The sequence below is a fragment of the Paralichthys olivaceus genome, chromosome 9 (genome assembly GCF_024713975.1).
Source record: "Paralichthys olivaceus isolate ysfri-2021 chromosome 9, ASM2471397v2, whole genome shotgun sequence".
Lineage (NCBI taxonomy): Eukaryota > Metazoa > Chordata > Actinopteri > Pleuronectiformes > Paralichthyidae > Paralichthys > Paralichthys olivaceus.
In genome coordinates, this window is record NC_091101.1 from 6,532,075 (window position 1) to 6,547,500 (window position 15,426).

A 15,426-nucleotide genomic window follows, 5' to 3' on the forward strand; every position below is an offset into this window, starting at 1 on the left:
ATTGTGATAAATTGTGAAGAGATAGTACTGTTTCTTTAAAGGACAAGTTGTTATGAATTTATCTCCCCCTTTTCTTCCCCCCACCCGCATGGTTTCTCCCTCCCAGAAGCCCTCAGTTTGTATCAACATGGCGGCGTCCGGGAGGCATGTAGGACATTACATCCACAGAAACGGACGGCTTTTGTCCGGTAACTTGGAGCAGCTGTTCGGTCACAGGTAGTAAATACCCACTGCTGTGTTTGGAACCAGACTTTGATTAATTCAGTGTTTGTATAAGTGAATGTATCTGCTGGGCGAGTCTGACAGCAGCAGCTAGCATCGTTTGACAGGAGGTCATGAAGCTAACGCATCCCTGCAGCACAGCAGGCTGCCTGATAGACACCTGTTCTACATGTGGTGGCATTGTATACATTTAGTTTCCTTAAAAGTTTCCTACAGTTACTCTGTAGTCACGGGTTGATCACGGGAGCTTAAGGACAAATGACTGTGATCATTCAACTGTTTAACAGTCTGCAGCCTCCATGTCTGTCTTTCTTTATCTTGATTCCCCAAAACTTGGACTTAACCTTTTTTATAAATAAATCTACCTGTACTATGGATACTGTCTACTGCCCATCGGAGGATTGTAAATCTATAAAAGGTTGTCTTTTGTAAAATGTAACTCAATACATCTTCCTTTTAGCTCATTAATGTTCCTTTTATTAGGAGTTTTGGTTGGACTCCATCTCTGGGACAACAGGCTGCAGAGGCTCATAAAGGTACATTGGAAGAACGCTGTGGTGATGATTACAACATTTGGCAAAATCCATTCAATGCTAACGTCATAAAAAGACTTCAAGATAAACATGTGAACCTTTGTCATTCTCCTGTCAAAGCCTCATGTCAGACAGGTATTCAAGATATAATAGGATGTTTAGGCTGGTGAAAGAGTCCTATAAAAAGATCAAAAACCTACGATAAATAAGTCCTACTAAGAAGTCGTCTGCTGTTCCAGAATCTGTTAAGAACGACAGTGAGACACATTCTATAATATACTACACATGTTCCGTCATCACCATGACCACGATCACTGTAGTTTATTTTGAATCAATGCAACTTAACTCTGTGCTGCTTTTTCCAGGCTCCTAGATGTGTATTTATCCACAGCTGAAAATAGAACTCAACAAACACACCTTCTTCAGTTTGAGTAATATATAAGATTACGTAAACACAAAAATACAATTATATATTTTGCCCATTTTTATATTGTTGGTTTTTGTGTGATTTGTTGATGATAAAAAAAATGCAGAATACCTTATTGGCACATGAGAAAGTTTAGATTTTGGATAAATTATCTCCTTTTAGTAAGATTTGATCCAATCACCTTCCAGGATCATTCAACACTCAGGCTGCTGTTGATAATCATTATAATGCCATGTACATTAAAGTTGTATCTCTTCCTCTATGATGTAGCAGAATCTACAGAGACTATTGTCATTCCCAGGAAGAAAACATGGTATGTACCAAATCATAATTACATGAACCTTTTTAGGTTTCATACACTGCAGGCAGCCAGGACATAGTGTGTTAAAAGAGAAACTGCTTTTAACAGCATACTCATGTTCAAATTGAGTTAGCAAGTATTTATCTTTACATAAATTGTCCTAAAAACAAAACTCCATTGGTGATTTTTATCAAACAGGAGCAAAGAAGCTGTGCTGGAGGCTCTGGCTTCGACTGTCAGCAGGGTGAGAGCTCTCCCACTTCTTACACATCACTGTGGCTATAAAGGTGTTTATTACTTAATATGTTAACTTATTGTCTCTGTTGTCATCACTAGGATCCCACAGCATACAAGTACCAGTTCCAGGATGACCCTTACCTCTCTCCCAGGACCTCTACTGAGTTTGTACGTCAAAACATACAACATCAACACATCATTACTTTGCTGCCTTTTTAAATTTTTTGTTCATAAATCAGACATTTGTCTTATATTCACTTATTTGGTGTAGTGGATTGTTTTACTGAAACAATCTAACTGGTGTATCGTTCTCTTTCTCTCTCTGCAGAAGTTGTACTCTCTCTCTCAGGAGTCTGGCAGGTCTGCAGCCAAATACTTTGTCAACACTAATCCCAAATTCTTCACTAAAGACTTTGCTGAACCACATATACCAGTAAGAAAGTTTCTATACTACTACTAGTTACTGCATAGGTCCAGATGCCAAATATCATAACTGTGTGTGTGTGTGTGCGTGCGTGCGTGCTTGTGCGTGTGTGTAGTGTCTGATGCCAGAGACAGTGTCGCTGCGTCTCGAGGAAGTGAGCGAGGAGGCACTGAAGGAACGAATCAGCCTGAGGAAAGTTTCAGCAGCTGTTGACATGTACGACCAGCTACTACAAGCTGGTGAGAACACACACACACACACACACACACACACACACACACACACACACACACACACACAGTATATGTTCTCTCTAACCACTCACCTAACTGTGTGTCTTCATTGTATCTTCCAGGTACAGCAGTCTCCATGGAAACGACCCATGAGCTGTTAGATCTTATCTGCATTTACTGTGACAGAGACCCTGTCCAGGAGGGGGCACCAGAGACAGAAGACACGGTGAGTCATCTCTGATCAAAACCTCTGCATCAGAATGAGTTCTGATCAAGTCAGCACCCTGAACTCTTTCTATTCACTTACCCTATCAGTAGTTTTGAACATCTTGTGTGTCATCATCCTTGTGTGTTCATCAGGAGGGAGGAGAGGAGTTGAAAAAGAGGAGAGTTAGGATCCGTCAAACTTTAGACTCCCTCAAGTCGACCTGGAAAGAAAACAACAACGCAGAGAGAATCTTTAACATGCTGCCAGAGAGAGACTTGCGGTGTTACTCTGCTCTGATCAGAGGAATGGTGAAGGTGTGTGCAGATTCATTACTGCTGTTAGTAGTGGTGGTGTGGCCTGTTCTGTTCGGTGTGAAGGATAGGATCACACCAGCTGCAGTTGTATAGTAGATTGTTTGTTTATCTGTGTCTGTCTCTCCGCAGCATGGAGCCTATGCAAAGGCCTTCAGCATGTACACCGACTTGCTCAACGAGAAACTGACCGGTGAGTTATAAAAAGTAAATTATGTGGAGATTTGAGCCCATTAGCCACAGGATACTAACACCATTTTAATGACATTATTTGGACTTTGGCATATATAGTTTGAATAATGAATTCTGAAATCAGTTTCCACAGTTATTCAAACCTTTAGTCAGCTTAACTCTCTGTGCAGGTCATTTGATTCTGAAGATACAGTATGTGAAGTGGTGCTGCACACAGATGCAGCAGCTGAGTGCTCCCTGAAAACATTCTGCATTATTTCTGGTTCTTCATTTTGTTGTGTTGTTGTCTGCAGCAGTACAATGACAATAATTTTTAAATCTCAAATCTAAAGTGATCAAAATTCTATATAAATTTCAACATCATAAAAATGTGAAGCACGATTTTAATGTAACTGTAAACAGTGCGATCAAAAGACGACCATGAGAACTGCAGAAGTGTCCCAGTGAAACATCACGTGTGTCCACTGTTTCTTTTATTTTGGCCACTTTTTGGAATACATGAAGTTGGTTTTGAGCTCTTACCTCTTCTGTTGTGATCCCAAGAAAAACACAATTTAATTTTTTACTCCACCCTTTGTCTCCAGCTGACGTCCACATATTCAACGCACTGATCTCAGTGGCTCCAAGTGTCAGAGAAAAATACACTGAGAGATGGGACCTGATCGAAGTGAGACCCTTTACACTGTTGTCTTCATGTTACACAGCAAGAAAATAAGATATGTTCATGTCATAAATAATATCATAGCAGATACTTTACACTGTTGAGTAAAAGTGTAATCATTTTCATTGGTAAGTTACAACATATTGTTATGGATTTACAAACTGTTCAATAATTCATAAATAATGTAAAATTACAGCCGGAGCAAACATTTCAGCTGCTGGAAATATGGTCACAATCTGCTCCTCTGCTAATAACTGAGAATAGTTTTATTGCACAACATGATGATGTCATATTGAATTTTTAAAAGCACATGTAAAATGCAATCATTTTATCATTTATTAAATAATTTGGATGTCATCGGATGTTAGTGACCAACAGTGGATGTTGGGGACATGTCTTCAGTTTTGTACCGAAGACGATTCACGATTCATTGGTCATGGCTAATAAATGTGTTTATGAGGTCACGTTGACCTTTAACCATCAAAATCAAGAAAGTTCATCCTTAAGTGCAAGTCATCATTTGTACCAAAGTTTAGAACTTCCCCATAGAGTTCACAAGAATTTGATGGACAGACAAACATGATTTGTCCAGCCATGGCTTTTGCCACCGCAGATACATGAAATAATTATTATTTCACACTCATTAGGAAATTATATATTTTATCCATATATTGTATATTTAAAATGCAGCTGCTGTAACTCTGACAAGAACTTTATATCAAATATATATATATATATATATATATATATATAACCATCTCTGTGTGCATCAAGGTAAATACTTTTATACTTTTATACATGGTTAAGACTTTGTTTTTTGTGTCTTGTGTTTGTGTGCAGGAGTTGTTGACCCAGATGAATCAACATAAAGTTCAGCCCAACCTGCTGACGTTCAACAGTGTTCTCAAAGCTCTGAGACGCTGCGGCTCTTTGGCCAAAATCAAATCTTTACAAATTCTGAATGAGATGAAGGCTCTGAGAATAGGTAACTATGAGAGCACACGTACCTTAGAAGGTTGTGATAAGCCAAACTCCTTCTAATTTGACATTTATTTAATTTTAACTCTACAATGGTACAGAAATCTTAAAATGTTACATTTTATTTCTGGGTTTTATCGGTGGATTTTTCCTGTTTTTCTTCACATGTTTGCATTTGTGTGTTTTCAGCTCCCAGCCTGGCCTCATTCGACCACCTCCTGGCCATCTTTTACAAAGCAGGTGAGTTTAGATAGACGGATCAATTGTATTGTCTGTCCCTTGGGAGGACTCAGAAATTCCTTTTTACAAGCTCAACAAATAATTCACACTTGACAACACTCAGTAAAAACACGGCTCAGCAATGCTCAAAATGTACATTTAAAACACATAGCACACATCAAAACCAACTTCTGAAATAGGGACATAACTACACTGCCACAGTCTCTTCTGCTGTAAACTGTATGTTATATACGTTGTCTTGTATTCTGTGGATTTGTTTCTTTCCAGCCACCTATGGCCAGAACACTAGCAACATTTTGCAGGAAATCGTATCAGAGCTGAATGGAAGCAGCTTCACCTGCCAGGACCCTGGTGATGGTATGTTGCTCTTTTTCCAGTTTTTATTGAAATGTATAAACTTTGATGTGATGTCTGAAATGAAAATATATAATATATCAACCGTTATTTAAAATAAATATTTCTTTGAAATGAATGTAGTTTAAGTTTTCGACTCATCCAGCAGCTGAACACACTTTTTTTCTACAATAGAAATCAATCACTGTTCTGAAGGATCCTCCAGTTCAAACAAATGTTCTGCATGTGTAGTTTTTCTTGATTTCAGTCCAGGGGACATTCTGGTATTTTTCAACTTGGGCCCTATGTCCTACATTTGTAGATGTGTAAATGAATTCACAAAAACCTTTGGTATTGGCAGTACAACAGCAGTGAACACAAAGTAATCTTATGAAGCAACTTTAACAGTCCACAGAATGTTTACTTAAAGTGTATTTTTTAACCGATAGAGTTTTCAAAGTGTTATTCTGGGTCAGAGTCTGGAGACTGCTCAATAGAGTACTGATGTTGTCCTAATAATTCATCATTAGGGGGCAGCAGTGCAGGTCGTCCACTAACCAGAAGGTGGAAGCCCTTAACAACGGCAGCAGTGTAGTAATGATGTGAAGAACTATATGACTGTTTGTGTGTGTGGAAGGAAATTGTAGTGTAAAGGCCGTTTAAATGGTTGTTAAGATAAGGAACGTGCTCTGTGAGCAGTGTTAACCATCAGATGGCATCATAACAGTTTGTTCCATCATTGCCTGTGCAAGTGCTGAAAAGTTGGGTCAGTTCCTGTTTGAATCAACGTCTACAGCTTCATTTACTGTCATTTCTCCAAGAAAGCTGCAACTAATGTTAATCATTTTCATCAATCATCTTTTTGGCGACCTAAACTATTTTTGTTTCATAAACTAGTTTACCACTTTCCTTTGTACCATTGCAGGTCATTCTGGACTATTATGAGATTTTAATAAAAAACGGAAATATTGGTTGTTCTAAAACCCTTTAACTGGTGCTTTCGTTAAAAATAGACATATAAAACACTTTGTGGTTCTAAACACAAACTCTCCTTCCTCTTTCCAGTTCTGTTCTTCACCAATGCAATGAAAATAGTAAGTCTTGTTTTATTACTTCTTTGTATAAATATTTATCTCCATTGTCTTCCTGCAAAGTCATCAAATTAAGTCTATGTTTTCAAGTACTTGAGTTTCTTTCCTAGGTTTATACAGGTTTACTTTCAAAACCTTTTTAGCTGTAAACAATTAGATATAGCTGGCTTTTAATCCTTAGCCTACATTTTAAATTGTTCATCTTTTCATTGACCTGTTTTTCTCTCCGTGTACATCTTTGTCCGAAAAGTGTCGGGAAAATAAAGATCTGGAGCTGGCTTATAAAGTGCAGAGTCTGGTAGAAGTAGGGGATAACTGGATGCTGCTGGGAGATCCCTTCCAACAGAGTATTTACTAGTGAGTGAAAACCTTCCACCAACAATAAACACAAACCCACTTCCTCCTGCATCCTGACATCTATTGATTAAATTATTATTGCACATTATTATATTATTATTAAAAACTCAACTCAACTGTGGTACAAACCCATTAGATGACTGAACACAGTAATTAAAAAACAAGCCTCTGATGTAACTGGAGCTCTCCTCCTCTCCTCTCCAGCGGTCGCTTCTTCAGCCTGCTGTGCTTGATGGAGCACATCGATGCCATTATGAAGTGGTACAAGCAGCTCATTCCTTCGGTCAGTACATCACTCACATTTCTCTCCCTGATCCATGAAGTGACTCTCGACCAGACAATTATTTACAGGATGAATCAATAATACATTTTAAAGATTTTATAATCCGTCATTGCCACTTTGCTGTGTGTGGAACCCCCGATTATTACGCCAGGATGTTAATCTTTTATCTTTTATTTAGTGGGGTCACCATCATCAGTTATGCAAAGTTATGCATAATGCATAATAGTAGTCAATAGTTCCTGTCAATTTAAGATCACCACAGTGGGCTTTCATTTTTGCAATTCATGGCTAATGTGCATTCTGTGTCTCTGTATATATATATTCTCACACTGTATATATTGTCTTTGCACTGTGTATATCAATTGTATACTATTTGTATTGCATGTTTACCTTTCATTCCTTTACTGAAGTCTATTTTTGACTGTCCTCTTTGCTGTTGTAACGTGGTACATCTATTGTGGGACTTATCTTATCCTGTTACAGTTTAGCTGCACAAATGAATAGATTTTGTCACTTGTTACAGCAGAAACAGCCAAAAACACAATTGCGGACACTGGAATGGTGTTATAGATGGTATGTTAGCAGATAGTTGCCTCTTTAAAAACTAGCAGACATGAAGCAACATTAGCATCCATTTTCATTTGTGTTTCTGACTACTTGACACATTTAGGTCCAATATTCACTCTCATTTTAGCTCTGATTTTGGTCTCCAGCTGCTCAGAAGAAGAATGTCAGGTTCTTTTGCTGCTGCATCACTGTGGTCACCGACCAGTAGCTAATCTGGTAGTTAGTCAGCGAAGAGAGCCTGAAATGCTCTGTAGAACAGAGACAAACTGTTCAGTTCGATAATATTTCTCTGTGGATTCCTCGCTGCAAGTAACACCTTTACCATTTCATAAAGTCATTTCATCCATTACCAATAAAAAATGTTTTATCTTTTGGACTTTCACATAATTCAACATTTTTCTTTTTTTTTTTGTATTTCCATGGCGAATGGGATTAGTAAAACTAAGTCAAACTTAACATTGTTTTTTTCCTCTGATTGCAGTTGTACTACCCGAACACTCAGGGACTTAAAGACCTGCTGCAGGCTCTGGACACAGAGAGTCGCCTTGATTTGCTGCCTCAGATATGGAAAGGTGAGTTTAAAGCTTCACTTTAAAGTTTCACTTAAAGAAATCAGATGTTAACACTGTCAATATTTAGTTTGTGTGTGCAATCATGTTTAAATTTTATATATTATTGCTATTTCCCTATATCTTACGTTAAACTTTTATAAAGTTTATATTGCATGTTTATTCATTTTTGACTGATGTTTTCTATTCCACTATCCCCTTCCTTCTGTGTCAGCAAATGTCTTCACTGTGGGACTAATAGAGGAATATTATATCTTATCTGAATCACTTCTTTATCTGATGGGCAGTTAATGACTCATTGTATCGTTTACCAGCCGATCTCTGGTTAAAACTGAGGAAATCAATCGTCAGTAGTCATGAGGTCCGATTATCATAATGTGATTCTGTCTCTGTTTTCTAAATCTGCTGCCCTCTCCATTCCATTTCCAGACATCCGGTCTCTGGGTCATGATAATAAGTTAGATCTGGTGGAGGAGGTGCTCACGCTGATGGCCAGAGAGAAGCACAGTCCTGAGGTCAGTGAGAGGATGTGAGTGTGATTTAGTTGTTTTGCTCAAAGCAGACAACTTTCACAGTGTGATGTATCCTCTGGTGCCGCAGGTTCAGAAGTCGTTTGCAGCGTGCGCTCTGGATATAAAGGGTGTGTTTAATGGCGACAGAGGGAGGCCCAGTCTGGAGTGGAGCAACTCCTCGCTGACATGCATCACCTCCCTGCTGCTGCGAGACAACATGACCGAACAGGCCTGGTGAGAGAGACGGCTTGTGTGTGTGTGTGTGTGTGTGTGTGTGTGTGTGTGTGTGTGTGTGTGTGTGTGTGTGTGTGTGTGTGTGTGTGTGTGTGTGTGTGTGTGTGTGTTTACAGAAGAGCTTGTTCTAAAATGAGTTTAAAAAGTTAAGAAACAAACAAAGTTTCAGTGAAAAAGTTTTAACATATTCCCTCTGTTATTCTCTCTGCAGGGAGATAATGCAGCTCTTCAAGTCCAACAACAGAGTTCCTGCGTGAGTGTCCAAACTACAACCAAACAGAAATACATTTTCAATGTGTATAGACAAAAGTATTTGTGACGTCTTCATCATTTTACTTAAAAAGAAAACATTCCTGGTGTTTCACTTGAAAAATTACCACCTGGTGAAAGTTATATTGATATTGTCCAACTGGTAATTACACATTGTAAACCTGGAATCCTTCTGTTTACTTGGCTCCAATATCTCTAACATGTCATCACAGCATGTTGGAGCTGTCAGAACAGTAGAAAAATGTCCCATGTTACTAAAAAAAACTGACGATGTAATCCATTTTTTATTGTCATGAATTTGGCTTAAAAGTTCATGATGATTGAGCAGTGTGTGATCGGGCATTTCCCGCTGTGTCATTTTCCAGTGAGGGCCTGTTGAATGACTTCCTGTCGGCGTGTCACAGCAGTGGCTCTCCCCAGAGAGCAGTGGACCTGGTTCAGCTGTCTGCAGCCTTCTGTCTTCCAGCCACAGCAGAGCTGGCAAAGCGAACGCTGGCTGAGTTTAATCTGACAGACGAGCAAAGGTGAGGAAATGAGAGTTGTATGACTGCAGCAGGAAAGGTGTTTTCTGAGATCCGAGGTGAAGCGATATGAACATTTTCTACCACGATTATAGTGACCAAAAGGTTTGTATTGACATGATATAAATTATTTGTAAAAATAAAGATAGTGTTTTAATTATTTATCGAAGGTCCACAACTTGTTATGGTAAGGGTGGCCCCACCTTTAGCAGCACCCCTGTATCCAGGCACATTACTCGTCGCCGGTCAACGAGAGACTCTGCTCCTCTGCTCTTTTCTAATCACACACACGTAGAACTGATGTTTATGAAAACCTGCTGAATTCACATCTGTGTTCCTGGAGAAACAGGACGTCGCTTCTTCTGCATCAATGAAGTTAAAACATAGGGCTGTCTCACAATCTGTAGGAAGAACTTCTCTGCAGATGCTTTGTTTCAAGTGTTTGTTTCACGCTTTGTTTGTGCGTGTGTGAGATTGTGTGTTTGTGTCTGCTCGTCTCTGTCGCAAACTGACAATTACATATATTTAGTTATTTACTGATGATGTGGGGTTATGAATCCGGATCGTTCTGGTCACTGTAACCCTGACGTCCTGGCTGTGCACCTCTCGTGCAGCGTGTGTGGCAGATGATCTATGTGGGCACAAAATGTAGGACTTGTGACCAATGTGTTTAAATACGTGTCTCATACACTCACTGAATCAAACAAACACAAAGCAAACTTAGTACACGCACATAACAAATCCACGCTGCATGCTGCCCCAGCAGTTGATGCTGGACAGTTTTTATCATGAGCTTCAGTTATCAGCCATGGTTATAATAATTGTGGTTAATCATGAAACCAGTATGAACAGTTTCATCCCTATCTCAGATATTCACTAAGAAATATGAGTGCAACTAAAATGTGAGAGTTGCAAAGAGTTGTTCAATTTTCATATATTTATTTTCATGTGTAGCACCTGTGGAGCAATCAGTGCAAACACTTGGATGAATTTGAACTCAACATTCATTCAAAGTTGTTGGGTTGTTCACTATCTGAAGTAGAGCTCAATTGCCATGAATTCTGGGTAAATAAGGAATAAACAATTTGACAGGTCGACCACATCAACTTATTTTGTCAAAGCAAAATTCTGCAAATAATATATTAATGGAAAAGACTAAAATCTCAGCACAGAAATTATTTGCAGAGGTTTACGACTGTAGCAGAGCTCATTCAGGACACACTCTGGATACATCTCCAGGACAAATGTAAATGACAGCAGTCGTCAGCTGCAGAGTTCCAGCAGGTCATTCTGCTTTCTAAAAACATTGTCCTCTTTTTTTGTCATTTTATATATATTCCTCATTGTCCATCTGTCTCAGTACTATTCAAGTGAATGAGATAATTCAATATGGTGTAAAACATTAACTTGGATTCAAAGATGAATTGATCTGAATTTGGAGGTCAAAGTTCACTTCACTGTGCCCTCACGTCTGTTACTTCCTGTAAACATGACATCTCAGGAATGCTTTTGGGAATTTGATCACATCTGTTAGAAACATCCACTTTGACTCAAGGATGATCTGATTAGAATTTGGTGGTCAAAGGTCAAAGTGTCAGCTCACAAAATACGTTTGTGGCCATAACAGAATTGTGCTTTTTATGACACGTTTTCAGTCGAATATCTTACAGGTCAAGTTGATGATTTGATCAAACTTCACAGAACTCATAAGGTTCTGCCAGGAGGGGACGTTGACCATATTTCCTGCAACTTAACTGGTTTACGGAGGGAAACAAGCATATGGCTGTAATTCTAGTTAGGCTTTAAATGAGTCAAATCACCATTTAGATTGTTCTAAATCTGTAATTACCTTTAATCAACTTTACAAGCTGAAATTACACAACAGATGTGTCTGAAGTATCTTTGTGAAACCAAACCAGGTGTTGGTCTGATTTACAAGTGCTATTCAAATACAGTTATTATTATCTCCACAGGTTTCATTAAAATTACTGTCTGTGGTGTCCTGAGGTGAAAGATGTGATGGATGAGAGAAATTAACATGGACCAAAGGGACAAAAAGAAAAAAAGCTGAATTCTTTTAGAATTTAAGCTCTGAATGATGATTCATCAGTTTAGATAATCATCTTAGATAAGTGATTTCGATTCTTAGTTTCATTGCTGGTGAATGGGAAGAGATGTGTTTTAGAATTTCTGTAATTTACTGAATTCCCTTTTCACTGACTCATCTTGTTTCTCTGTCCCATCCAGAGCTGTTTTATCTGAACTGGAGTCTGCAGCAGAGACGTCTGACTGAAGGAGAGGATATTGACTCAATCGCTTTGAAACCAGTAACTAAATGTAAAACGTATTGATCAGACAATATGACACATCTATAGACTGTACTTATTTGTATTTGTGGAATAAAATATATGTATAATACAATCTAAACCTCTCGTAACATTTTCCTTTGTGTTTGAGCTAGAGGCTGCTATTCCTCTTCCTGTGCCAGGATGTCTCATATTTTTGTTTGTTTCCCACTTTTTATACATAAGATGACTTTGTTTCAGCTCAGCATATATAATATCCAGTCTGTTTATCACTATTATAAAGCTCAATAAAGTAAATCAGAAGAGAAAAGCTTCTTCAGCTCATGAAATCTAGATTCGGGAAAACACGAATGGGAATGTTGCTCTCAGAGCCACAGACAGTGATGAGCATTTACTGAAGAATCCATGACCAAACTGTGCGGCACACACTGTGGAGGGGACGCGCAGAAATGTCTTATCGTGATAAGTGACGTACTTCCTCTACATACTGATAAGCTGCTGTTTCCAAATGCTGCACGTGTGTGTCACATTCACACACAGTCTGGAAAAACTGCTTTGAACGTTTCACTGGCTTAGCCTGAAGAAACGTTCAGATATAAAGATAATGGTGTGGTTGTTGCAGGTGTGTGTGTGTGTGTGTGTGTGTGTGTGTGTGTGTGTGTGTGTGTGTGTGTGTGTGTGTGTGTGTGTGTGTGTTCACTGGAGACGCTGAGAACAAGTGTGTGTCTGTGGGTGTGTGTGTGCAAGCCTGCACAGGTGTGTGTCTCCATCAAAATTGTTTTTTTCTTTTCCCCTCCTCAGCCAATCCTCAGCTGAGCTGGCAGCACGACCAAATAAGGACAAGTGTGCCAAAGTGGGTGGAGGGGGGGGTGCACTTTCAGATGGGTGTGGTCTGTGGGACCAAGTGTATTGTTCTCCAACTCACACACACACACCTTCCCACACACATTTATACATTCTCACGATATCCTGCATTTGTTCTATGACTCAGTTTTTTTTTCTGGACGAAACATGCAGGTTACTCAAACTATGTGATCACAGACAGTTTCTACTCCTCGTGAAGTACTGTGGGTGTAGTTGAAGAATAGAAATGACCTGTATTGAGTTAGTGGCACAAGTTATCAACATCAATGGGGAGTTTTGTTTGCCTGCATTAGAGGTAAACACGCAAAAATCACAAAATAGCTTTTGTTCAGCAACTTTGCAAAGACAACAGTGGATGTGGCCGGTCACAGACATTCCTCTCTCCCACTCATCTCACCACTCATAGCATGAGGCTACTGTACAGGAGACTGTACAAGGTCAAGGCTCTTCACACACAGGATGTGATGGAACATCCTCTAATGCTTTTAATGTCTTTCTTTAGGTTTAAATAAATTTAAGTTTGCAGAGTTTTAGGCTAAACATTTTTATTTTTGAGTGTTTCCTGATAGGAGACGGAGGATGATTTTGTGGTAGTCATGGAAGCAAGGAGTCGAAACTCGGAAGAGGGCATTAATGAAACTAAAACAAACAAGAGGGGACAATTCAAGTCAAAATTAACAAAGTGGCTACAACAAATTATTGGCAACACATTTTTTAAGAGTAAACAATGGGAATCCTCAGATCTCCAGTCATACTCTAACCTCTAACCTAAAATAACCACTTTAATGATACTGTCATTAACCTTTAATACTACAATCATTTTACAATGATCACGTAAAACTCCCATTTTCAGCCTGACTCATGTACCACGTAGGTTTCTTTATAAATGATACCCTGGCACAGGCACGAGGCACAAAAGCCTACAGTGTAAAAAGGAGGCGCCATTCTTAACAACCAGGTCATCACGTTGTCTCTGTGGGTTTTGTAAAGTTGCCAAAGAATAGAAGCACATTTCTGTTCATTCTGCAAACATGTGGTCATATAAGCGGCTCACAGGCACTTTTCACCCACACAGTAAGAATGTCTAATTTTACAGAACTGAGATAATAAAAGCTGAAGTCACCACAACTGCCTCAGCATAACATCCCCCCCATTTTAACTATCAACTACAGATATTTTTGTTTTCTTAACCTATACTATAAAAACACATTTTCAGTAAGGTACCTTTAAACCTTACCTAAAAAATTGTCACGTCTTTCTGTGGCACAATTTTGGTTGTTGGTTTGGTTTGTTTTTTTGGTCTTTTCAAAACTTTCTTTCACATTATTTTTATGTTGTGTCACAAATAAATACAAAATATCAACCAAAAAGAAATATATTAAATATTTTTAATTGATTTATTATGTACTTATTGTAAGTAAATACGGACAAATACTCTCTTAAGGATAAACTCAAGCTCATGCTTGCTCAGTGTGGATTTTGTCTTTTTTAAGATCTTAGACTTTCGTGCAGCACCCTGAGACAACTGTTTGTTGTGATACCGCGCTATATAAATACATTTGATTGAAATTTGATTGATTGATTGATACATATATTTGTTTTAATGCAGGGCATGCCCCCCTTCAGAAGTTTAAACCCCGCCCCAGGACTTGGGCACCAACTCACTAAAACTATGTTATGATCTTGGCTCAAATTACACAGTGTAGGTCATTGTACAGGCAGAGTTACCTCAGAGAAGCCTGGCAATGTAAATGAATCATTATCTAATGTCTACCTAAACAAACACCACACACAAACATGTATAGTTCTATAAAATCTTCAAATTGTTGTTCTGTGTGTCCGTGAGTGTTTGGTTTATGAGTCACAGTAACATGTGTTTAAAGCATTCACTGCATCCTGCCAAAACAGCACAACGCTCAGTCTTTCAGTTCGTCTAACTCTGGCCGTCTTTCTCCCTCGGTGAGCCGCTGTGTCTCCATCTCTTCCGATCAATGTCGTCCTCTCTCACATTACTGAGAGGCAGAGGAGCAACAATAGTGAATAGACCTTAAACTTAAATTGTTTGGCTTGTTGAAAGATTATCAGCGTTATCACACAAACCAGCTCTCAGCTTCCAGCCCCATTCGGACAACAGCCGACGAAACTCAAGGTCCTTGTGTTGCTGTACACTCATGGGAACACAAACCATCAGCTGTGGCCCGAGTTTCAATGTCACATGGGCTCACATTCCATTAGTCATTTAAGTGTGTGTATGCGTTTGTTTTCTTTTTTTTAATTGTGTGAAGTATTTTAATAGAAAGTATCATCATATCCTATGAATTAAAATTAGCTCCTGACTGGGAAAATCCCCTTGAATTTTGTCAAATGCATGTCCATCTCACAAGCACCTTGTTCCATATTGTTAGCCAACAGTATTGACATCTACGGTACAAAATAAATGTCATGTCATAACCATTACATAATTCACATCATAACTTTTATCCAAGTAATAAGTCAACACTTTTGGGCCCTTTGGGGCCACTGTGGCAGAAAACTGGACCCGATGTGGGCAG

General features: G+C 38.8%; 1 protein-coding gene across 2 annotated transcripts; it reads left to right on the forward strand.

Annotated features, from left to right (window-relative positions):
* The first annotated feature begins 72 nt into the window (after window positions 1–72).
* On the forward strand, window positions 73–12,131 carry ptcd3 (pentatricopeptide repeat domain 3). 2 transcript variants are annotated; one of them, XM_020081607.2, is made up of 23 exons: window positions 73–216; window positions 706–758; window positions 1,453–1,495; window positions 1,682–1,727; window positions 1,820–1,888; window positions 2,049–2,153; window positions 2,260–2,383; window positions 2,500–2,603; window positions 2,738–2,899; window positions 3,029–3,089; window positions 3,673–3,755; window positions 4,590–4,734; window positions 4,917–4,967; window positions 5,235–5,324; window positions 6,366–6,394; window positions 6,642–6,748; window positions 6,953–7,031; window positions 8,080–8,170; window positions 8,597–8,682; window positions 8,768–8,913; window positions 9,125–9,166; window positions 9,549–9,707; window positions 11,952–12,131. In XM_020081607.2, exons 1-23 carry the CDS (start codon window positions 89–91, stop codon window positions 11,995–11,997), a joined length of 2,049 nt encoding a protein of 682 aa, XP_019937166.2. In that variant the 5' UTR covers window positions 73–88; the 3' UTR covers window positions 11,998–12,131. The 2 variants fall into 2 exon arrangements, with proteins under 2 accessions (XP_019937166.2, XP_019937175.2); XM_020081616.2 differs by having other exon boundaries at window positions 1,456–1,495.
* The last annotated feature ends 3,295 nt before the right edge of the window (window positions 12,132–15,426 follow it).

What these genes read in the sequence shown, in the direction of transcription:
- ptcd3 (XM_020081607.2), top strand. Translation starts at nt 89, where the DNA reads ATGGTTTCTCCCTCCCAGAAGCCCTCAGTTTGTATCAACATGGCGGCG. An exon ending in GCTCAACGAGAAACTGACCG is followed by an intron (nt 3,090 to 3,672) that starts GTGAGTTATAAA and finishes CTTTGTCTCCAG; the next exon opens with CTGACGTCCACATATTCAAC. An exon ending in GGCCATCTTTTACAAAGCAG is followed by an intron (nt 4,968 to 5,234) that starts GTGAGTTTAGAT and finishes GTTTCTTTCCAG; the next exon opens with CCACCTATGGCCAGAACACT.